Source organism: Scatophagus argus, chromosome 9 (genome assembly GCF_020382885.2).
Source record: "Scatophagus argus isolate fScaArg1 chromosome 9, fScaArg1.pri, whole genome shotgun sequence".
Taxonomy (NCBI): domain Eukaryota; kingdom Metazoa; phylum Chordata; class Actinopteri; family Scatophagidae; genus Scatophagus; species Scatophagus argus.
The window spans coordinates 21,569,291-21,593,605 of record NC_058501.1 but is presented as its reverse complement, the minus strand read 5'-3'; the positions used below and the strand labels follow the sequence as shown (position 1 = coordinate 21,593,605).

Here is a 24,315-nt window from a genome sequence, read left to right as displayed (position 1 = left end):
CTCAGCAACATAACTCAAGGACCAATAAGGATTTTAAGCAATATTTATCAAAATTTATGCAACTACAAAACTGCCTGCATAAGGTCTTTCATTAGGAATAAAGTTATATTACAGTAGATCTAATAGTTGTATGCTCAGGTTTTTGGCGTGATCCTTCATCTCGCGTTCCCTCTCACCTCTCTGTCTCTATGGAGAGGCTGCTACAGGCCAGTTTCTGCCTACATCAAGGTGGGTTAAAGGAGCAGCTGACACAAAATGGTTGAATAGGGGAAGTCATGCTTTTAATCAGACCAGAATTACTCTTCCATGAATATCATTTGGCCACACAGCCCTGCATTGAGCCCAGCCCATCAGATGATCTCAGGAACGCAGAAAAACATCACGCGGCAACGAAAAGATTCGCCCGCTTTGCAGGAATACATTGTGCTACCATCTGTCACCTAAGTGAAACCCTCAACTCTGCTTTCACTCAGTCTCAATGGAAACAGTAGTCATTTTGGTCACATATTTTAATCAGATGGTGGAGGTCAGAAGTTTCATGGGAGGGGCCAAGGTTCAACTCGGGGCTCTGAAGGTTAGGAGTCAAATATGCTGGTGGTTGGTTTCTATCATGAGGTACCTGAAGTGGTTTGTTGAAGATAAACAAAGTGAAGGAGATTTTAAAGAAACCCCAATGAAGTTAGTCAGTTACTTACATGTTCCTGTGTTTTGAAGGACATCTTTATGGCTCAACTACTGCAGCCCACATCCTCACTCATCTTTAAGAGCTCTAGCAGTGGTCGGTCAGGGATGATTGTTTTTACAAATTTTACACACACTTTAAAGGGTGTCACTGAGAAAAATGCTGTATCCATGTGTAATCATTTTATTGGCTGGATTTTCTAATCTTTAAGAGTGTACATTGAAAAAGAGCTCATCTTAGCATGTCAGGACTCAGAGAGGATTCCTCTCACAACCTGAATCACTAAAGACTGAGAAAGTAAGTTACCTGAGAAGTGTGCCCTTCTGTAGACACATTCCTAAAGACACATTCCCACTCCGGAACAACAGAAGGCCATTGTTAACATACACTATCTAGACAAAAGTATCGGGACACCTGACCATTACACCAACAGGGACTTTAATGACATCTTATTCTACATACACATACAGCTTTGCAGCTCTAACAGCTTCCACTCTTCTGGGAAAACTTTTCACAAGATTTTGTAGTGTTTCTATGGGAATTTTTGCAGTAGAGCATTTGTGGTGATTCACAGTCTCTGTTCCAGTTCATCCCAAAGATGTTAGATGGGGTTGAGGTCAGGGCTCTGTGTGGGCCAGTCAAGTTCTCACACACCAAACTCATCCAACCATGTCTTTATGGAGCTTTGCTTTGTGCACTGGGGCACAGTCATGCTGGAATAGAAAAGGGCAAGCTGTTGCCCCAAAGTTGGAAGCATAGCATTGTCCAAAATGTCTTGGTATGCTGAAGCATTAAGATTTCCCTTCACTGGAAGTCAGGGCCCAAGCCAAACCCTGAACAGCCCCATAATAAGAGGTGTTTGGATACGTTTGTCTCTATATAGTGTAAGAGTTATCACAGTAACAAACTGTGATTATGACAGTTAGCTGTTATGTAATTCCTCTTTGCATCTGTTGTACTGACTTCACTTTATTTAATGAGAATATTATGCACTGAGCTTATCCGTGGAGAAGAAGCTTCACCACCATGGAGGATTTGTTGGAAAAAAATGTCTCGACTTATAATCTCTCAAACATCATGCTTTCACTCGGCACCTCTTGGTCACCTTCATCGCTCTTGTTACTGTGATCCTCTGTACTCCCTCTTTACATACCAAAGTCAGGGCAAGACCCAACAAGCTGGCCCTGCTATCTGACTACATGCCAAAGAAAATCCCCCATTATGGAGCTTTATAGGTGGTATCTTAGCTTTAGTAAGGTTAGTGTTGTTTTTAAATCATAACCTGAGATGTCTTTCAGATCATTTGATGCCTCTTGCCTTTTAAACAATGTCTGCGCAATCACTCAAATATCTGGTTTGCAGTGTAACAACAAACACTGACGCAAGCACAAACTATGCGAAACCTTCAGTCGTCTCCACTTCCTTAGTATTCAAAGTCACTTCTGACTTGTTTTTCTTCCATTACAGAGCAAACCAAATGTTTGAGAAGAACCAGAGACGTAAGGTTGAGAAACACTGTTAAACCCCCCCTTAAAAAAAGCACATGTGGATTTATGACATGTGAAGCACATCATATCAAGTGTGAAACAGCATTTCTAATGGGATCAATTCATATATGTGCATGTCAGGTATTTGAACAAATTGTGTGTAAAGTACTGTGGAATATTTCTCATATACACATCATGTTTCATGTATGAAAACATGGCTTCTTTGAGACAGTTGGGTTGGATACATGTTGAGTTTTTCCCTTTACGTCTGTGTTGACAGACTAAGCTGGTGCAAACAAATCAGAAATCAGGATTAACTTAACAACATGTAGTTGTTGCTTGTTGTTAGTCTGTCTTTACTGAAATAATGTCAAACAATTTGAGAGTCTCATCAGCTTTCAATTCTGTGCTTTGAATTTCAGCACTGGGAGCTGCACCTTTAAATACGTAGGCATCTTCCACCTCTTCGGTCAGGACTGATGATATGTGGTAAACACAGACATACCTGTGGCTCTGCCTTAAGCCACTCTGTGCGCTTGTAACTGTATTGTGCAACAGGACTTAAGCATGAATCAACAAGTACTTTCCATGCACCTGCTGTAATTTTAATGAGAAAATTGTTGGCAGCAAAGAAAATCGGACAGGTGTCTCTGTTATGTTCGGATATTGATGAACCTCCAGCAATAAACCTCCTGTCATGACGGAAAGTTTTTATTTTTCTTTTAGTGCCCCATAGCTACCCTGCAATTTCCTCTCAGCTGAATGTTGCTTTTTTAAAACTACACACAGATTTAAAATGTGAGGGAGAAAGTGGATTTGAGAGCTAAATCGGGGATTGTGCCCAAAGATGGACCGAACCAAAGCAAAACTTCATATCAAATTAAGTCACATGGTTTGGATGTGTTAGTTGCTGTTGCCTGGCTGTAGAGTATTGTCTTTAGGCAGATATTTTATCTAAATTCACCTCAGCTAAGTTCCCAAAAGGTTTAGAATAACTTATAATGTAAAATAAATTGATTTTTAACCACATTCAGAAAGCAGTTGTTCAGCTCTGTCTGTCATCAGCCTGGGGGTCAGATTAGTATAAATTCTAGTATGTGTAATAGAAACAGTTGAAGAAATATAATACAAACTCATATAAACCTTCTCTTCCCTCATAAAAAAACAATAATAAAATCTGTTTGTGTTATCTTTTGTAAGAATAAGCCACGACGACCCAGAGCTCCCTGTGGTTTTCCCACACATATTTAAGTTGTTGCAAATCCTATAATAACATTTGTCTTTCATTATGTCTCAGTGTCCTTCTTCGCCTCTCTTTTCAAACAAGATTATCACCCAAGTTTGAAAGCTGAAAATATGAAGAAAAATCCTTAACAAAAAACAACAGAAAACATCAATGTTTTTGTCAGAAATGTTGCACTAACTTTCATTACTTCCCTTCTCAGAATAATGAAAGAGTGCACACAGCAAAAGAAAGAAAATCTCCACCATTCAGCAGGTAATACGAAAGTGTGTGGGTGTGAATTTAAGAGCCTGAACGCCACCTGGTGACAAACAGTGTCATCACAGGTTGAGGAAATTAATGACACGAAGTAATAAGTACACTACCTTCCTGATCAACGACAACCATACATCCCATTTTTGAGTCTTATTTCTCCACGATAAAAGCACCATCGCCGCAGATGGAGGACATCTGAATGCAAAGTGCAGCAAAAGGCAATAAATTAGATGCAGTCGACAACACAAAGTATCTGATTACATGATCAAAAGAAAATTAAACATTTGCAAAATTAAATGATCAGGCTTCTGAATATTAACATAAAGAATCCTTAGCATCCCTACTTACATTTTGCCTCCTCAGTAAAGTGAATGGACTTTGATTCTTGAAACAAACAAAAAAAAATTTAAAAACTAATAAAAACACTGACAGCCATCACGATTTTTTTTTCTTTTTATTTAAGTGTGTTTTAAAACATCGGCCGCAAGCTGATAGAAAAAAAATGATCAAACGCATTTCCAGTCATTTTGTGCCAGCGTACAGAGGGATCATCCACTTCAGCATTATATATACAGACAGTATGCTGTCTCTGTGTTAAAAGCAGTTTGGATTGTTTTCACCTGACGTATGTGAAATACATAAACGGTATACATTCATATAAAACAAGGATCACCATCGTGCGTTGCTTCTTTGTACATGTTGGTGTTTGGCTGAACTCATTCTAAGCGTGAGGACTGGTCACGAGGACGTCGGCCAGCAGCGGCTTGTAAATCTCCACGTCTCTGTCACCCTGCTGACGCCGAGCAAAAACAGAACTTCATGAAGTAACAGCACAACAAAGGTGTGAACTCTACAGCGCAAGTTTTGATGAAATCTATTTAAGTCGTTCATCTTTGCACCTTACAATAGCACTACTGCAAGTACTATTAACCACTAGTACTGTGTGTTTGCCTGCATCCGTACCTCGTCCTTCTCCCTGTTGACCAGAGCCCTGATGGCCAGGACAGCAAAGCTAATGCAGACACACAGCTGGAGAGCAGCCAGGACGATCATGGTGATGTCCATGGCTGTCAGCAAGCGCTGATACAAACGACACAACACAACAAAGAGGACAGAACGCATTCAATTTGATCTCAAGAGGATTTACACTAAACTGCACTTTAAAGTGTAAATAATGATTTCAGACGTCCGTTGTCTTTCTACTGAATGTTACACAGCTTAGTTAGCAAGTTTAACCTCAAAGGACAAAACTGGCTAAACATTATGTATCAAATTCCTCATATACTTCCTCTTATTCCTCTGAGTTGTCCAAAAATCATTAAAAGCAGAACAATAACCCACACTGACGTCATGTTACACTGTCACAACCAAGCATCAAATGTGTTTTAATCCAGTGGTATTAACCCATCAAGTACCCAACAAAGTATTAACTCCTCTTTGAGTTAACTTTTGCTAAATTCTACAGCATCAAGTTGTTTTATCAAATTGCTGAGGCTTTTTTAATGAAGTTATGTATTTTGCATTGTTATTAAAGAATAATGTCAAGAGAGTCCCAGGCAGAGTGGAAATGTACCAAAAGAGAGACTAAAACTTTGTTGGTTTTGTTTTTTTTCTGTTGGAATTCGATCACAATACCCAAAATATAGAAAACCTAAAACCACCAGCTTTATCCTTTAAAGACACGCCTACCTGGGCGATGTGGGCAACATATATGCAGTCTTCATCGTTGTAACGGTGAGCATTGTAGCGGTCCTGGAAACACCCCGTGGAGACAGGGTCGTCTCCGAGGTCTATGGCGTACAGCACGATGCCAACGACGGAGAAGATGGAGCCGACTATGTTCATAAGAGCAGCGAAGCCCACCTGAGAGGAGAGACTCCATTACTCCTTTGACAGTTCTCTTCCACGGTGTTTGTGTTTCTATACCTCCCCCCTACCTCTTCTTCTTCTTCAATTTTAGCCCAATTTAAACCCTGTGACATTTCTGACTGTGCTGTACTGAGACTCTTTAATCTGCCTCACAGCTTCACTCAGATATGAAGAGACATTGACATGAGGAGTCACAAAGATCTCAGGATATCTGGCACCTGAGAGAGAAGAGAACGTTATGACAGAAGGGAAGACGGGTGTTTCTTTATGTTCCTTCACAGGCTGCATCACTGCTAGATTTCGTATTTCCATGAAACCAAAGTATGTTGGTCACCTGGCATACGTAAAAGGTTTGGTCGGATCTTATTCATGTACCTGGCATGAAGTGAAAAGACTGCCTGTCAGATTATTACTGATGTAATGTTGCACGTTTGTTTTTTTTTTATGGACTGCAAGGGGAAAAATAGTTTACTGATGCATGAAGAATGTAATTAAACGACTTAAAATGGGCTGATGATGACGACTGAGATGCGTCACGTTGATGTGACAGCACAGCAAGTGTCATGTGTACCGCCTGTCAGGACCGCCATCAAGGCTTTCACAAAAAGTGTTAAATCACCCTGACAAATGGGGTCCACATCCAGAAGGGCCTTTAAACTTTACTTACCAAGCAACGAGAGGGGAACTGGTCGGCAAAAACTGACACGATTCCCACTGCGATGTACTGAAAAGAGGACACACAGCATGCAGCTCAGTGACAGTGAGTACAACTGAAAACACTGTAGTTCACTCGTGTTTTAATTCTTTGTCAAACCAGTAATGTTTTCATTAGCTATTTCTCATAAAGCAAAGCTGTTTTCTTGAACCAGTAGTAGGAAATTCTCTTTGCATCCAAAACGCTCTGGTGATTTGTCTGTTTGTTAAAGCATGTGAGGAATGTGAGGAAAATTGTTCTTTTGCCATCATAACAGAAAACAATAAGACACTAATAACACAACAATATCCTTTACCAGACCACCCAGCCAGTAAGCAACTTCCAAATCAGCAAAATCCTCAGGATGTCGGCTTGTTCGCCCAGGCCCAAGTCCGATGTTGAACAGTCCGACCATGATCTGTACAGCCTGTAAAAGATTTAAAAACAACCCGAATCGCATTGTCTCACCCTGAACAGGTTCAAACTTAAGACCACCGTTTAATACCGAGCACGAATCTCTCACCCCAAGCGCTGAGACCAGGTTGGACTGCATCAGCCCCTTGCGCACTGAGCAGCACATTGGACTGTAGCACGGACTCTGCAGGATTTGGCACAGCGGCGGCAACAGGCTCTTACTGTCAGACGGCACAGTGATCAGAGCCACACCCTTGTCTTTGACCACAGTGAGGGACATCTCTCACACCTGCAACATGACATTGGAGATGGTTTTTCAGTGAACACAAGCACACTCAAAGAGGCAGATAAGAATTAAAGCAATAAAAACATAAATAACTGAACTAAAGAAACTGAACTAAAACTGAAACACTCTAAATATCCCCCAGTGATAGATTCAATCAATTGATTGAACTGATTGAGTGTGAAACTCTTAAGCCTCTTAAGTGTCCATATTCTATTAGTGCAGCACAAAAACTGTTGCTCCGGTGCTGCATTCAAGGTCTTCCCGATCTTTGACAGCTTTATGGAAATGAAAGCTGTGGATTCACTGGACAGCACTCACAGTTAGATCAGCCAACAGGTATATGACGCCTGCATTCACCGGGATAGATCATTATGTTTAAAAAAATATATATGATTATGTCCATAAAATATAATAATCATCATCACAAGAATAAGTCACGTTGTGGGAATTGGTGCACTTCCTTGTTTCTCATCCTCCGCCAGCTGACACAATAACAGGATGTAGCCAAATCAAAGCTCTCACAGAAATCAACGAGGTACACACACTGAAACGCGTATAAAAACTGCACAAAAAAGATAATATAAACAAATAAATAAAATAAAGCCGATATTCTAAAATACTTCTTTGCTTAATTCGCTCCTGCGTACCTTATAAACGTAAAGTTCAATTACCTATGAATTGTGTATGTTTTGGGGGTATTTTTTTGTGTGCAGGAGACTCACCTGAACCGAGTGATGACTTCCAGTAACTGCAACAGTCTGACCTGCCCGTGTTGAGTTGGTATGTGGCAGCAATACAGCTTCCTGTTTGGTCTCTTCAAAATAAAAGCGTCGCGACCAAAATTGTCTCTTTCAAAATTAATTTAACATAAAAAACAGCAGCCTTTACTTGAGTAAACATAATCACACCATAATGTAGCCCATATATTTTAAGTAACACACCTGCAATTAACATTTTACTCGCTTGTGTTTTAGCATGAAAGGTAAAAAGTAGTACAATACATCCATCATATATCGGGGTACAAGCACTGAAAACTATAAGATAAGCACACATTAACTCTCTCTGTCTTTAAGCATCAAAATTCTGCGGTTCATTCTGTGTAGCTTTGCTGGTGACCTTTTACTATTAAAATGTGATTTTAGAGGACCAGATACCAAATAAATGTGTTATTTTTAAAACGTTTACTTCATTTTAAAAGGGACGTGTCAAAGCTGGAAAGAAGAATAATGAATAATCTCAGGATTTTGGCGCAGCATCACAAACCCCGCACATTTTTGATGTGTTATTTCTGATCTTTCCCACATATTTAAACCAAATTTTGAAACATTTGTTTTCTATGGAGTCAAATCAGACAGGCCGACAGTTTCATTAATCAGAAAAAAAGATTTGAACTTGTAAGTTGAAATTTCGATTTTGAACTTTGAAAAATAAAACATACTCGGAGACTTCAGACTCCCGCTCAAGGTGCTCAGGAACTTTCACACCTGCACCACTGAGAGCACCTTGAGTGGGAGCATCACCACATGGATGGGCAGCTGCACAAAGCAGGACCTCTTGGCCCCTAAGAGGGTAGTCCGATCAGAACAACTCCACCCGACCTGCAGGACATTTACATCAAACGATGCAGGTCGAGAGCTGAGAAGATCCTCAGGCAGCCCCATCGCCCCGGACACTCACTCCTCTCCCTGCTGCCATCAGGCCGTCGGTTCCGCTGCCTGAGAACCCACACGGTTCACATTTTTACTTTTATTACTTTTATAAGGGCGGCACGGTGGTGCAGTGGTTAGCACTGTCGCCTTATAGAGTGTTCCAGGTTCGAATCCCTGTCCTCCCTGTGCCTGCGTGGGTTCCCTCCGGGTACTCTGGCTTCTTCCCACAATACCAAAAACATGCCCATTCGGTCAATCGGTTACTCTAAATTGCCCCTAAGTGAGAGTGTGTGGTTGTTTGTCTTTGTGTGTTGGCCTTGCGATTGACTGGCGACCAGTCCAGGGTGAACCCCCCCTCTCGCCCGTAGTCAGCTGGGATTGGCTCCAGCTCCCTGACGGACAAGCGGTATAGAAAATGGATGAATGTTTCTGTTTTATAATATTTAATGTTACTCTTTCTATTTTACTTACCTATTTTCTGGTAGCAGGGACAAAAAGAATTTCACTGCACATTGTACCGTGTATGATGGTGTGTGTGAGACAAATAAACCTATCTTGTATCTTTTCTATTCACCTTCTTTTTTTATTTTACAATTTTAAATTGTTCAAGATCCTTTTTTTTATCGCTTTCAGATCTTTTGTTCACGTTCCGGTCTCATCTTTTCAGCTTCTTTTCAGCTTCATCCACGCCGGGATGTGGCGTGGGGGGCGTGGTATCAGCGTAGAGGGGCGTGACATCACGAGTGACATCATAACAAAGAAGGCTGAGGAGGGGTTCATGGGTTCATCTATCACGTTGCCTTCAGGGAACATCGGTACTGTGAGAATTATGACTCCGCACTTTCGATAAACATTATGGGCAGTGAAAAAACTGATCCCGGTGATAAGGTTCTGTGTAGTAAGTGGTTTTAAACCGAACTTGGCACAAATGGACCTGATTTGGCTCCATAATACTCACATTTTTATCTCAAACTTTAAATTATTCAGCCCCTCCCCCCAGCACAACTGAACTGAATGGAAATTCATCAGTGATAAATTACAACTAAAAGACTGTTTAACAAGTTTTTATTCAAACAAATTAACTTTAAAAAATATAATTCACACACAGATACAAAAAATAATATCACCGGCCTACAAAATACAAAATATAAAGAAAAAAAATTTAGTTTCCTTGATACAAAGCAGTTTTGATTACTTTCAGCAGGTGTACTGCATGTAAAAGCAAAGTATTACAACAGTGTGCAGCTTATTCACAGTCATGCTTGCGTGGGTTCAGTGGAAATCATTTTTAAGCGTCAGAACTGTTTCAACTGTGGCTGCTGATCTTCAACATCTTTGCCACCCTGTTTGAACAGAGAGAAGCAAAAACAGGACAAAGACAATGTGATGCTTCACCTAATTTAACACAGCAGCTGTTAAATACTGCACCAATACTGCCGCTTTTACTGCTCATACTATTTTCCTTCTAGTTTTCTGAATATACAACATTACTGTCCTCTGATTCGTGTGTACAGGTATTCTTCTCGACTCATACCTTTACCTTTGTCATCTCACTGGTCAAAGACCTGATGCCCAGAATGGCAAATTTAATATTGACACAGAGCTGAAGAACAGCCAGGGCGATCAACGTGATGTCCATGGATGTCAACAAACCCTGATGGATGAGAAATTCAAGCATTTTAAAATGTCACTTAATTTAAAAATATTATAACTAATGTTTGAACTCATTTTTTCCCGCTTGCAATTCAGTGCAGATTCTTTTACTTTACTGAAATCAAACTGTGAAGTTTCTGCCCGTGGTCACATATTGTAATGATTGTGTTTTTCAGTTTGACTTCATAGGTACGCTAACCTGTGCAAAGAGAGCCACATTTCTGCAGCCGTCATCGTAATGATCAGAGCTGCTCCTGCTGGGTTTGCACATCCAGAGGAGAGATGCGCTTGCCAGGTCTATGGCATACAGCACAATGGCTGTAATGGCAAAGATGGCTCCGGCAATGTTCATAAACACAGTGAAGCCCACCTGAGAGGAAAGATCCCTTCAATTAAAGGTCCTCAGACAGAAGACACATCAGTACATATTTCCTTCAGTTAACCAGGACAGCTTGTGTTCTCTGCTTACCAGGCATGATGAAGGGAACTGTCCTGCCAAAATGGTCATGATTCCAGTTACAATGAACTGATGAGAGGTCAGCAGACGGCTCATGTCAGTGACAGTCAAGAAGACACTATTTGTTTACCTGGAATGCTATCATGAAACAATTTTGCTCTCTCAACAATATCATCGCTCAGGGAATCCTCTGAGCACGAGAACCTGTTTGTGTGAAAGTTTTGGCAACACAACTGTAATGTAATGTATAACACAGTTAACAATCAAGAGAGCAATGTGCTCCCATGGAACAATAAACACAATATTATTTTTACCACAGCTCCCAGCCAGTAAGCAGCTCCCAGGCTGGTCAGATCCCCCGGATTTGTGCTTGTTCGTCCAGGCCCAAGTCCAATGTTGAACAGGCCCGCCATGATCTGTATGGTCTGTAAGTTTCAGAACAATCAAAAACCTCATCTCTCAAACCAATTATCTTAAGACCACCATTTAATAACTTTACGCCAGCACATTTATTTTAGTTAGTCTCACCCCGAGGGCTGCAGCGAGGCTCATCGGTATCAGCCCCTGGCACGCCGAGCAGCACTCTGGATCCTTGTAGCAAAGAGCCTTCAGGATTTGGCACAGTGGTGCAAACATGCTCACAAGGTTGACTCTTACTCCCCTGTTCTTGGTGACAGGATTAGGCGTCTTCGCGGTCCTGAGGCTGGTTCAGCAACAAGAAGGTGTCTCCTCTTGACCAAGTCTGTTGTCTTGAATTATACCGCTTTTGACTTGTTGCTGAAGCTCTGACTTTTGTTTTGCATGTGTGTGTGCGTGTGTGTGAGGGGTGGGCGTTCGTAGAGGGCGAATGGATCCGTGTATGAATGTGTTGGACGTTTCTGTACCTGGCAAAGCAAACAGAGTCACTGGTATCAACCAACAGCCCTATCAAATCCAAATATGCAGATGTATTACGGCCGTGGCTTGTGCTAAGGAAGGAAGATTATACTTATTGAATCATTGCTTAAAATTCTTTATTTACCAAGTCTGAAATATGCAGCAGAGGCTTTGGCTGCCTAAGTTTGCTCCGGTTTCATAAGAATTTTCCTTGAGATGTCTTAGGTACATCAACTGTCACTCTAAGTATTTCTCAGCCACATGGGGTACTTTTACGACATTAAAATATTGAACAATCCGAACCTCTTAAACCTTCGGCAAAGACAGTTTTGTCACCTAAAGGCTGGACGCCTGGTTGTAATGTTTTCTTTTCAGGTAAATTTCAGTAATGCAGAAAATGCTGCATCGTCTCAGTTGCTCTGAAGTGTTGCACTTTATGACATATCCCGAAACACTCATCTCCCACACAGACCACGGAAACAATTTAAAATGACTCAAAATTGACAAACTTTACCATTAAAACGTATCAGTGAGGTCCTGTTCAGAGCTCGCTCAGCTTGTCTCCCTGTAAAGTCCACATTAGAGCACACGAGGACTCACCTGTTGATGATCTGATGCTGTAAAAGCTACAGTTTGATCCCTCTGCCAGCAGATCATTTGGCAGCAACAAAATGTCACTTCCCGTAAGAATAAAAGCCCCACTTCAACAAAAAGCAAGTACAGAAATCAGTGGGGCTGGAAGTAGCAAAACTGCTGTGAAAACGTACTTTTATAGCAGTATTAGAGGTAACATAAAGCAGCGGCAAAACTCTAATGCAGATAAAATAACAGGAAGGATTAATACTACCGAGCAGACTGGATTTAATCATTTTCTTTAAGTTTCATTTTGATGATAAACAGTACCTATCGTCTTCACCTCACATTTCAGTTTGTCTTTCAGCTACAATTGTTCCGATTTAAACAAAAAGAGCTCAACTAGTTCTTCAATGGATGGCAGAAATAGAAAATGAAATGTGCAGCGGTACCATCAACACATGAGTAAATGAATGAATCTCCCTTTTACTTGAAACATACTGACCAAAACACGTAGAAAATCACATATAAAGCAGGAACAATTCAAAAGAAATCATCAACAAAGAGAATGAAATGGACAGCAGAATACGTTTCAGATCAGTGCAGAATATTGGCAAAAAAATATTTTAGAACTTATTTATTTCTTATTTCTCTAAAGATTAAAGCCCACTGTAAGTGCAAATATTTCAAAGCAATTCTTCTCGTAAAAGTTTGTCAGCAACTGTGCCAGCTGAATTTGTGTAAATGCACAGGATTTCAGTGACCGCACAAAGCAGAGGTTTTCATTCAGGCTGTGGGGTTACTCTCGACTTCATCCAGCAGCGCTTTGTAGAGCTCCGGCTCATCGGTGCTCTGAAAGAGGAAAAATCACACTTGTTTCAACCCACTTTTCTCTCTGGAATCCAGCCCAAATTTCACAAGAGGAAAATACAACTTGGCAACAAACCACATAAAATATATTCTTTGTAATAAAATCAGCGTTCATGCCTTTGCTGACGGATTTATTTAAGCTGTAGGTCTGTTCTTAAATGTCCAGTACTTAGGTGCACACGGATGTGGAGTATTTAATTAGTATTAGAGTATAGTAACGTTACTGATTTGAACAACATAAAAAAACATTTAGAATCATTTGTGTTTTATAGCCGAGTATCCACTTCACATTATACTTTGGGTCAAATAGCAGTAGTGGCAGTAAGTGTCAGTTTTGAGACAGAAAGGTCATCCTGGGCTCAACAAGTGAGGGGACAATATTCACGACAAAGTGCGGGAAAATAGTCCCGTTTGACAAGAATTTGCAGGCAACTTTTTTTGTGTGTGTTTTTGAGGATGTTATGGGTGATGTTTTAAAATAGCGCGACAGCAAAGCTTCTATTGCTTCTTCTATTGCTTCTCCTTTGTTTTGGGATACTTGTTGCCAAATTTCACACTTTTATGAGTATTGATGCAACTGTAGAACCTTCTTATTTGCATTAAGATCATCCGCGTTGGAGCCCCCCTGAGACCAAACAGCCCCCGAGTTTGGTGTGTTGGTTATTAACTTGTGATGGCCCATGGTATGAGCTAACAGCGAATCACATCCTGAGGGCTGGACTCGACTCAGAGCATATGACCTCCTGCAGGAATCTTCCACTATATGTGATCAGAATGTGATATAACACGTGTTGTAGAAAAGCTGCTGTGACACGCACCAAACATAGGAAACTGACTAAATAGAGCATTTCACCCAAGCGCCTTTCTTGGGTGAACTACAGGTTCTGCAGACAGACAGATTTGATTTTGCACCTTGTTGTTGCTCTTCTCGCTGCTCCTCAGAGCTTTGATTCCCAGGACAACAGAGCTGAAGGCAACGCAGAGCTCCAGGACTGACAGGACGATCAGGACTGCATTGATGCTTCTCAGAAGCATCTGGTGGGACACAAAAATAACATTTAATTTAAAATCTTTAAACTCTTAAACTTAACTTTTTTGTTAATTTAATTAAATTAGTAGTGTTACTTGGCCCAGTTCCTTCAAATTGTCACATTTCAGGCTGTAATTATTACAGAAGCACATTAAATCACCAAAAGAAAAAAGTGAACAATATTACTTTATAATTACAACATCTGTACCTCATAGTTATGACTTACTACCCCATCATTACAAGATGACACATGTTAAACCATATGTATGACCCATCAGACCCCTGATCAGGCGTTCAGCTACAATGCCATGAACATTTTAAGTCACACCTGAGCATGCAGGTGCTGCATACACCTGCAGTATTCAGGCTGATGCATTTCAACAGCTTGGATGCGTTTTGGTACTCGTGAAGCATCTCATTATGGTTTAGCTGCTGCCGAATGAACAGAGCGGCTCCACACAGACCTAAAGCCTAATGTTCTCTCACTAACTGTCATGCTTGCTGCATTGTGTCACTTTTGGCTTAAAGAGAACAGTCAAAGATAATAAAGAACATAAGTGTCAAACACATAACTTCCACAGGCCCTTGTGGGACGCAGCCGCTTTGTTTCACATCCATTCACTAAGTGGCACCAAGTCATCAGGACATCTGACTGGTTATTTACTGAAGGCACAGAGAACCACACGAATTTTACCATCTCCCACTGATTCAAAACAAGGAGGAAATGATAGCAAATTAAATCAGGTGGCCTCGGTCTTCTCCAATAGCTTAACCTAATAACCAGGATTAGGTTAGTCTGGTTATCCTAATTATCAGCATCTTTGATCATAATAACATAGACATAGAAAGTCAAGATACAGAAGACATAATTGCAACGCAAGTTAAAATTACAAGCTAAAATTTATTGTCTTTAGTGAAGGCAATGGACCTCTGCAGATTTTGTCTATAATACGTCAGAAAAAAAGCCAATCACAATCAGTCCAAGGTGACGTCTTCAAATTGCCTGTCAAGAGTAAAAAAAAAAACACAAAAAAAAGAAAACAAAAGAAAACCAAATAATCAGTTTATGAACATATAAAAGCTGCTAATTTTCACATTTCAGAAGCTGAAACAAGCTCATATTTGACAGTTTGCTCATTTTTAAGCTATTGTGTTTTTTTATTATTAGTTCATTCTGTGTGAATAACCTAAAATAACCTGTAAAACAATCAAAGTCCTCTATTTTTTCAGCCATCAGACAAATGACTTGTATGTTAACTGCACCTACCAGAGCCAGCTCTTTGCCCTCCAAGCATTCCTCCTTGAAGACATGGTCTCGCTGAGATGGAGCTGGCGTGTTGTAATCCGAATAGTCGTAACGATTACAGATCCACCACAGCCGTATGTGTGCTATATTGATGCTGTAGAGAACGATGCCTGCAATCGCAGAAGCGACTCCAACTAGATTCAGAATCACGCTGATGATGACCTGAAATACAAAAACGGTCAGTTTATGTACAAACAAACACAAAACCACACGAGCTTTTACAGTTAACTCAGTCTCACCGCTTTTACACTGAAAGGTTTGTAGTGGAAACAGCTGAGTGCTATTAATTTTAACAAACTGCAACTCTGCCAAAGTGCCTTGAAGCAAGAAACCGAACCTGCTGGATATTCTACCCCCTTCCATTAAAACACAACCTGTATACATGTGAGTGAACGCGGGTGTACGTGTTGTCAAGGGATACGACATGTTACATTTACAAAGTCCAAAACTCTTCATCATCAGGACAAGAATAAGAGATGACAATAAAAGATAACATGAGGATGTTAGAAGTTGCTCACCAGACATGGACTGGGGTACTTCTCAGACACAATGTTCACGATGCCAAACACAATAAGCTAGAGAAAAGTCAAAAAACAAAACTGTTCAGTCATACAGATCTCGTGTTGAGCGACATTATCAAATTATTATGAAAATACCACAACGTAAAGACAACAACTGGAAACAGATCCTACGTGTAAATTAATAACATGATCAAGAACCAGCTTAACAGTTCCTGTAAAGTTGTATTTGTCTTGTAAATTTTGGACTAAACAGGTGTAGATTTTGAAAGGAACAAAAAAAAAAACATTAAAAATACAATATTAGCTTGCTTACTATTCCTCCAAACCAATACGGAAACCCAGATTCCTCCAATCTCCAGAAGGAGCCGCGGCCGCCGCTAAAGAGGATCGCCGCAAGGCTGATGTTGAGCAAGCCAATCATAATATGCAGAGTCTGTGGAGGAGGGGAAACGGCATGACGCACAAGCACCTGTGCAGTATACCTGCAGCTACCAGCTGGCACTAATGCTTAGCAGCGCTGTGGGCCAGAATATACTGATGCACTCTCTCAGGTTGTAACTCACCCCCAGTACTGACTGAGAAGATCTCTGGACCCTCCTCAAGTGCTGAGACACGGAGCAGCATATGGGGCTGTAGCAGAGGCCGCCAAGGATTTGGCACAGTGGAGGACAAGGATTTTGGGGGTCAGAGGTCAAAGTGAACACAGTGACCCCATCAGCCTTGGCCATAGTCACAGCCATCCTGTCTGCTCCTGTAGGCTGGAAGAGAAGAGGGTGTTATTTTCTTTTGGTCATGGCATCATGACATACTTACAGGAGAGTATATATAAAATGAAAAATCCGCTGAAGTCAAGTTTTGGTTGCTGCTTCTTTCATCATGAACCAAATACATGCTGAATCTTAATGTTGAAGTACTGAATTAAATTAATACCGCACATAACAACATGTTCAGTCAGCAGCAGGAGTACAACACAAAACGCCCTCACTATAAACATTCAAAAGACAGCTATATCTACCAGGCAGGAAGATCTTATGAAATATGCCACCAAGTTGAATCACACAGCAAGAACTGTACGATCCAGCATTTTTAGAGCTTGACCCGAACTAGGAACAGAAAGTCATGATACTAAGGACTCTGTTGCCTTTTTAAAACCCACTTAAAGTCATTGAGCTCCGGTTAAAATGACAAGAACACTTCAACTGCAGCACAAACGACTTTTAAACGGGTGTTCCTAATGAACAACTGAAACGGACACACAAAGTGCAAAAAGTACAGCATGATGAGGGAGTCAAGTCTGTGAGCACAGATATTATTCCGTTACTGGGAGTAAGCATTATGTAGGACATGTGTTTACTCCTAATATTTATTCAATATTCAATTTAATATTTTGTTTTCAGCCACAGGAGTAGTTTGCAAAAGAAGCTCCAAACTTCCACTGCGCCTCCTTCCTCAGTCAACAAACACTGAGCTCAAGTTTAATGGCGCATATTTGTTTCACTCCACCTTTAAAGGCACAAATAGTACTGAGCTCGTCGTGTTAACTTGACCGGAATCAGACAAAAATAGCTTATTGTACGGAGTATCTCACGCTAAAATGCATAACGTTAGCAAAAGGTAAGCCCTGGAGCAATGCGGAAAAGCAACCGTTTGAGACATTAATGCGGAAGATAGTTCTCCGCGACCAACCAGGAGTTGCTGCATCAGAAACACGACTTATTCAGGTGGATTGTGTGCTGGATTGTAAACCAGACGTGTAGTACATAAAGTAAAATTACCGTGTAAAATCTAAAATAACGCTCTACATCTTCCCTTCTAGCGGATGGGAGTGCTGCTCACTCGGCGTCGTTGTGCTCAGTGCTGCCGCCGTTGGTCGGAAGCTGTATTGCAATAACAGAGTGTTGTTTAAGTTGTTCAAGTTCAATCGCGACCTTGAAAACATTTTCTCGGAGACAACTCTTAAGGCTAGTAACATTTTTGGTCAAATACTAACATGGCTTAATACGATGATGTGTACGAATTATGGTAGTATAGCTTCCAGCCACTAAAGACAGCAGTGAGCGCCCAACAGTCAGTAAGCGAGGAAGAAGTTATGCGCCATCTTGGATTGTGCATGTATTGATTTTAACAGAAATCACCTGCGTTTCTTTTGTCGTTTTTAACCCGCCTGTCACACACGACTCCTCTCTCGATACATTGCCTTGAAAGCATCCTCCGCTTTCTATTTTTACCGTGAACCATTTATCGATTAACAAAGCTGATGGCTGCTAAATGCCTTGATAGGATGGGCTCACTTAGGTAGCAGCACAGGACTGTATACATGATACGAACTGACTCAAATTTAACTAAGGTCTATAAATGAAACAGAGAGTGAAATCTTACCTGTCTGTGTCCGTTAGAAGCAAAACTATTGCCCTCCCCCTCAGGTAGAAAGCTGTACTGTTTATTGCGCAGTTACTGTTTAGAAGTGGAGGAGAAGCACTAATGTCATGTTCCCAGAAGTACCTCCCAGCCCGGTGGAGCCAAGAAACTTTAACTCTTTGCTGATCATTCAGCTCAACACTCAACGATAACTGTGAATGCTCTACTTTATGATTGACTGATTTATATAGAGAGAGATAGATACATATGGAATTGTTCTGTGACTTCCAATTAATAAATGCTCTAAAATAACTATACCCTACCATACTTCATTACATTTGATTATTTTCCTCTTTTATTTGGGATTATCCTACAAAGACAAAAAAAAATCAGCACTTGATTTAAAAACAAAAGAAAAAAGACTCAAGACAGAAAAACTATAATTGTTTTGAAATAGACGCTGTAGTGTTCCAAATGAGAAAAATAATTTTAAATGTTATAGGTTTTGAAGTGAACATTTGCCAATAAATCCATCCTGACCCCCCAACCCCAGACACACACTTTGCTGGAGAAAGTGGCTGTTACAGATCAGTGGAATAGCACAATACCTTGTAACATAATTATCACAAATACAGGACCTCCTGGTCCAGTGGTTTTCTTTTTTACATGACTTAATATTGTAAAAATAGCAAACCAAAACCCTATCAATACATAAATGTCACACACACAAGCATACACCTCCCTCTTATTCACAAACATAGAGACTATAAGACATATAGAAAATCAGAATAACCAGGAACAACAAATAAAAGAATGAAATGGACAGCAGCATGTACAATTTGATGCAGATTATTATCAAAAATACAAGTGTATGTGCAAAAAATAACATAAGTATAAATACTATTAACCAACCCCTAAAGGAAAAGTTTGGCAGAGAGTTGAACGGCTGAATTTCTGTAACGCATTGACCTTATGATACATAGAGTCGAGGGTGTAAATGCACAGGATGATAGTAACATAACACCATTTAGGCTGTAAGATCACTGGTGAGTTCCTTCAGCAGGTTTGTGTGATGTTCTGAGTGATCAGTGGCCTAAAAGACAAAAATAACATCAGAAAAGCACATAGATAGGAGCAGACATACGGAAATCCTCAAGAGTAGCACATATTCACACACTGCACAAGCTGCAGCAGGGACAATTTCAGTCTACATTTTTGTATTCATGTCCGTCCTGACAAGTTTATTGCACTTTTTAAAGGACTAGTTTAATATTTTTTGGGAAAAAACATTATAAATGACAATATGACCAGAAGTTCATTACATAAACATTCCAACAAGAAGCTGCACAAAACAAACAACAAAAAGGAGCATTTAAGGCCAGTCAACCTCCTCTGGGTTCAACAATAAGATATGATTTTGCAGAATCTACCTTTCTGCCTTGTCGCTGTTCCTCAGAGCCTTGATCCCCAAGACAGCAGAGCTGATGGCAACGCAGAGCTCCAACACCGACAGGACAATAAGCACAGCAATGATGCTCTGCATGAGCATCTGGTAGGACACAAAAAACTGTGTTAAATCTTTAGAGATGTGGTACCAGTCAACAGTGTGAACACACCTTCTCATTCAGTGTTTTTTCTTTATTATTTCTGACTTGTCAAAGATGGTTTGGGATGAGTTGCTCATTAGTTATACAACTTTTTTGACTGCTGAGATGATTTCCTCACTTACCAGAACCAGTGCTCTGCCCTCCAAACATTTTTCCTTCACGATATTCTCGGAAGGAGACGGCGTGTTGTATCTTGAAAAATCGTAATCGTCATCACATACCCACCATAAGCTTAAGAGTGCTATATCGATGCTGTAGAGTGTGATGGCTGCAATGGCAAAAGCAACCCCTAATAGGTTCAGAATCACATTGAGGATGACCTGAAATACAAAATGGTCACTTTATATATGGTCGATTACAAAACGACAACAGCAACAAAACTATACTGAGAACCCAGTGCAACTCGAAAAAAAACTCAAAAATTCCTCCATTTAATTGGTATTTAAATAAAACAAGAATAAGAGATGGCAATAAAATGGAAGATAACATGTGACTGTTGCAAAGCTGAGCTGCTCACCAGACATGGACTGGGGTACTTCTCAGACAAAATGGCCACGGCTCCAAATAACATAAACTAGAGAAAAAACAAAAAGCAAAATGTTCAAAATTTCATTCTTCCACACAAACACTAAACTTCAGTTACGTCTACATAACTATATATAGATATATAGAGATATATCCATATCTCGTATCTTTGACTGATATTTTGGATGCACGTTAATATCGGCATGTCATCAGTATCAGCCAAAAAAGGCTTTGAAATTAAATACGGCATCAGTCAACGCTTCAGTTATGCACATAAAATTGTCCTTATTTTGCCTTGTGAATATATACTTTTTACAAAACACTGTTTGCATGCATGTGCTGGTGGGCCATCACGATGGTACAATGTAACTGCTACTTATTAATATCATCTGAGCTGACAATATATCTATTGAAATAAGAGATTAAGATGTCCAATCACAAAACACACTTCGATTTAGGCAGAAATCTGTAAGGCAATCAAAAAGCTCTTCAGATATTTTTAGACTTTTCAGTGTTGGAAATTGGATCTGCGGACTGGCAAAAGGCTGGACTCTTAAGGCACAGTTAGCTTTCAGCTAACGTTGGCATGCTCATATGCAAATGAACAGCCCGGATAAAACTGTATTTGTTTATTGCCAGTAAACAAACGTATACGTTGACACAAAAAAAATATCTTTAAAAATAGCTTGCTTACCATCCCTCCCAACCAAAAAGGATATGGGGAGGAATAAACAAAGTTTGCTCCAAGGCCGATGTTGAACAACCCAACCATAATATGAATGGCCTGTGAAGAAGGAAGAACATGAACAGCAGCATGAAAACCTGTGTAGCGTCAACTGCAGCTGCCAGGTGACAGTTAAAGTTAACTGGAACATACACTTTATGGACAAAAGTATTCGGACACCTGACCAGCACACCAAGAGGGGCTTTAATGACGTCTCATCCTAAACACACAGACGGCTTTGCAGCTCTAACAGCTTCCACTCTTCTGTGGAGGCTTTCCACAACATGTTGGAGTGTTTCTGTGGGAAGTTTTGGCCCATTCATGCAGTAGAGCATGTGTGAGGTCGGGTCTGGCTTACAACCTCCATTCCAGTTCATCAAGAGTTGTGTTCAAATACTTTTGTCTATACAGTGTATGCGTATATTGGACCAGTTTCTCTCATAGTTTTGTGGTGTTTTCTAAATGTAACATTAAACAAAACATAATACGAAGGCATGTGCACAGCTGTGACAGTTTAACTAAAAACTGTCTTATATAACTCTGTTACAAAGTGACATGGACACAAAAACTAGCTTCTAGTTGAATTTTTGAAATGTAAATTGAAATCCGAATTGAAATAAAAAGGTGAAAGAAAAAGTTTTAAATTTAATAAAAGTGTACAGCCTACAGAAACGTCAAACATTTGAGGTTGTAACACACCCCCAGTAGTGACTGAGAAGTTCTCTGGATGATCCTCAAGTGCTGAGACACAGAGCAGCATGGGGGGCTGTAGCAAAGACCCTTGAGGATTTGGCACAGCGGAGGGCAAAGACTTTGAGAGTCAGAGGTCAAAGTGAACACAGTGACCCCATCGGCCTTGGCCACAGTCAAAGACATCCTGTCCGCTCCTGTAGACTGGAAGACATGAGAGTAATGTTGTTAAAAGTTTGATATCCACATTTGATAGTATCAAAAGTACCAAAGCTGTAAAAAAAAAAACCAAAAACAATACTAATCAACAATCAGGGTTTCAAACCAAAGCTGGACAGATATCAGCATTAAGATAAGATAATCCTTTAATAGTCCCATAACTGGGAAATTGCAGTGTTACAGCAGCCAAAAGGATACAGAGAGTGAAGAGCATGCAAACATAACAGCAGGATGTGCATTCAAAAAGAATAAATACACAGAAAACAAGTACATGCAGCTGTACACAGTACAGAAAGACTATTAACTATGGATTAATTATTGCACGGATTTTGTTTCAGGGACTAAGTAAGTAAATACTAATCCTTAGTAGTGTTTTACATTAGTAAAGATTATTGCACAATTATTATTACACATGTATTATTGCACAGGTATGGCGTGACCATTTTGTCCCATTATTGCACATGTATAATTGTCCAGTTAACACGTTCATCAGCTTTAAAATGTGCAGTCTATCAGCTGTGCTTGTTGTGGAGTCTGACAGCAGTGGGCAGGAAGGAGCGGCGGTACCTCTCCTCCACACAGCGCGGGTGGAGCAGTCTGTCCCTGAAGGAGCTGCATGGGGTGGGAGGGGGTCTGCCACATGGACGACAGCCTGGCTATCGTCCCCCTGTCGTCCTCTGAGTCCAGGGAGCAGCCCAGGACTGAGCCGGCTCATCCTCACCAGTTTGTCCAGCCTCTTTTTGTCCCGGGCAGAAGGAGCATCATAACTTATGCGCCGCAGGTTTATATTAAGAGGTGCGACTGTGATCTAAAAATTGTCAGTTGGAGGTGTGCTAAACAGCCTTTGGAAACGTGTATAATGTCTGCAGGCGCTGGTGGGGGCTTGGTAAAGTCTGATATCGCGTACAAGCGACTATAAATGTGTTAAAGTTGAGCGCATCGCCTCCGAGCAGCCCTGCAGTCGGTGAGCCTCGTAGGTTCAGCAGCCTCTTGGACTTTCCATGGGCTGTACTGATATGAAGACCCACTGAGCCAGTGAGGCTTTAGGCTTTTGGCTCAATGCCTGCGTCCATGTACACAAACTGTGCCAACATCTCCTCAGATGTCAGATTTGTGTCGTAGTAAACTTATGCATTCAAGTAAGGGCAGCTTGAGCTGAACGAGTTTTTACTCTGTACTTAAAGTGAAGAAGCGAGTGAGAGTTTTTTCACGTCACTGCGTCACAGGTAGACTAATCCAACATAAGACTCACCTGTTTATGTCTGTCCTCTCAATAAACTCTGGCTGCTTGTAGATTTGTTGCACAGTTGTTTGGATAAGGAGGGGAACTAGTTTCAGTCTGTTCCCAGAAGTACCTCCCTCCCATCTGGAAGCGATAAACAAGATTAACCCTTTGCTGATCACTCAGCTAAACACAAAGATAACTAATAATAACTAATAACTTTACTTACAGAGCTGGGCCATAGCCAGAAGTTATGAATCCAACATCCAGACATTTTTGATTGCATTTTTCACTTTGTTTATTTAACTTACTTACTTACATTTTCTGCAGGTTTGATCTAAATCTAACTGGAAAAGGGAAATAGTCCAACTGGAGAAATACTTTACGCCTTATATTTTACTTTACTGATTTATACGTGTGACCTTGAATAAGTGAAAGCTACGGCTGCTGACGTGATTTCAAACATTTCAAGTATCGTGATGGGTGAAATTAAATAAAAGTTATAGTGTTTAGTTTAGTGTAGATGTAGTAATTGTTTATTAATATTTTTAATTTATATTTCATATTTTTTAGGTTACAACTGTGACGCTACACTCCCACGCTAACGCACTACGCACTTCCTGTCTCACGGCCTGGGGTGCTGCGTTCAGAGACACCGTCTCAGTGCTGCCACTGGTGGTCGGAAAGTATATTGCATTAGCTGATTGTGAAAGTTCGTTTTTGATCCTAAAAACAGCTTGACGGGAAACTTACACATGACAAATAGCTGATAATATCTTTGTCAAATATTACCTTACCTTTTGTGTCTGAATAAAAAATCTAATCAGTTATACTCCACCTCACAAAGCCTGTCTGGCTCTAAAACTGTTGTGTTATTGTTTTGCTCTGTAAATGTTACCTCACTTTATCTAAACGCAGTTTCTGGGACTTTTCCAGGCTGGCTCAATTAGAATTAGTTGTAAAAATGTCTAGTACTCTATCAGTCAGTCAATGTTCAACACGCGCATAAACCTCCCATTTAGCTTTAAACATAATGACTCTAAGACAGAAAAATTATGATAAAATATACTGCTGTACAGTCTTGAAATACTTTAACTTTAGTATG

General features: G+C 40.4%; 3 protein-coding genes across 9 annotated transcripts; all 3 read right to left on the bottom strand.

The window, feature by feature from the left end:
• Positions 1-4,102: 4,102 nt before the first annotated feature.
• LOC124065273 lies at positions 4,103-7,739 on the bottom strand. Of its 2 annotated transcripts, none has more exons than XM_046400519.1 (7): positions 7,653-7,739; positions 6,754-6,933; positions 6,547-6,657; positions 6,204-6,260; positions 5,357-5,530; positions 4,631-4,747; positions 4,103-4,460 (listed from the first exon to the last, which is right to left on the bottom strand). In XM_046400519.1, the coding sequence occupies exons 2-7, from the start codon at positions 6,922-6,924 to the stop codon at positions 4,389-4,391; spliced, it is 702 nt and encodes a 233-aa protein (XP_046256475.1). In that variant the 5' UTR covers positions 6,925-6,933; positions 7,653-7,739; the 3' UTR covers positions 4,103-4,388. The 2 variants fall into 2 exon arrangements, with proteins under 2 accessions (XP_046256475.1, XP_046256476.1); XM_046400520.1 differs by having other exon boundaries at positions 4,103-4,457.
• A 4,663-nt stretch (positions 7,740-12,402) lies between these two features.
• LOC124064966 (transmembrane protein 176B-like) lies at positions 12,403-18,394 on the bottom strand. 5 transcript variants are annotated; one of them, XM_046399915.1, is made up of 8 exons: positions 17,856-17,980; positions 17,552-17,742; positions 16,429-16,623; positions 16,179-16,298; positions 15,863-15,919; positions 15,306-15,506; positions 13,921-14,043; positions 12,403-12,990 (listed from the first exon to the last, which is right to left on the bottom strand). In XM_046399915.1, exons 2-8 carry the CDS (start codon positions 17,564-17,566, stop codon positions 12,925-12,927), a joined length of 777 nt encoding a protein of 258 aa, XP_046255871.1. In that variant the 5' UTR covers positions 17,567-17,742; positions 17,856-17,980; the 3' UTR covers positions 12,403-12,924. The 5 variants fall into 5 exon arrangements, with proteins under 5 accessions (XP_046255871.1, XP_046255875.1, XP_046255874.1 ...); XM_046399917.1 differs by having other exon boundaries at positions 12,605-12,990; positions 17,641-17,742; positions 17,856-17,979; XM_046399919.1 differs by lacking the exons at positions 17,552-17,742; positions 17,856-17,980 and adding an exon at positions 18,001-18,151.
• On the bottom strand, positions 18,285-23,354 carry LOC124064967 (transmembrane protein 176A-like). Of its 2 annotated transcripts, none has more exons than XM_046399921.1 (7): positions 23,241-23,354; positions 21,779-21,973; positions 21,050-21,139; positions 20,348-20,404; positions 19,953-20,150; positions 19,654-19,772; positions 18,285-19,316 (listed from the first exon to the last, which is right to left on the bottom strand). In XM_046399921.1, exons 2-7 carry the CDS (start codon positions 21,953-21,955, stop codon positions 19,280-19,282), a joined length of 678 nt encoding a protein of 225 aa, XP_046255877.1. In that variant the 5' UTR covers positions 21,956-21,973; positions 23,241-23,354; the 3' UTR covers positions 18,285-19,279. The 2 variants fall into 2 exon arrangements, with proteins under 2 accessions (XP_046255877.1, XP_046255876.1); XM_046399920.1 differs by lacking the exon at positions 23,241-23,354 and adding an exon at positions 22,556-23,234.
• Positions 23,355-24,315: the final 961 nt, after the last annotated feature.

Excerpts from the sequence above, each read along its gene's own strand:
- LOC124065273 (XM_046400519.1), bottom strand. The coding sequence starts at position 6,924 with ATGTCCCTCACTGTGGTCAAAGACAAGGGTGTGGCTCTGATCACTGTG. Across the intron at positions 6,658-6,753 it reads ACCTGGTCTCAGCGCTTGGG|GCTGTACAGATCATGGTCGG; the intron begins GTGAGAGATTCG and ends AATCTTTTACAG. Across the intron at positions 4,461-4,630 it reads TCAACAGGGAGAAGGACGAG|CAGGGTGACAGAGACGTGGA; the intron begins GTACGGATGCAG and ends GCTCGGCGTCAG.
- LOC124064966 (XM_046399915.1), bottom strand. Across the intron at positions 15,507-15,862 it reads AGTACCCCAGTCCATGTCTG|GTCATCATCAGCGTGATTCT; the intron begins GTGAGCAACTTC and ends TTTGTATTTCAG. Across the intron at positions 12,991-13,920 it reads GCGAGAAGAGCAACAACAAG|AGCACCGATGAGCCGGAGCT; the intron begins GTGCAAAATCAA and ends TTCCTCTTTCAG.
- LOC124064967 (XM_046399920.1), bottom strand. The coding sequence starts at position 22,630 with ATGTGGCAGACCCCCTCCCACCCCATGCAGCTCCTTCAGGGACAGACT. Across the intron at positions 19,773-19,952 it reads AGGGCAGAGCACTGGTTCTG|ATGCTCATGCAGAGCATCAT; the intron begins GTAAGTGAGGAA and ends GTGTCCTACCAG. Across the intron at positions 19,317-19,653 it reads AACAGCGACAAGGCAGAAAG|GCCACTGATCACTCAGAACA; the intron begins GTAGATTCTGCA and ends TTTGTCTTTTAG.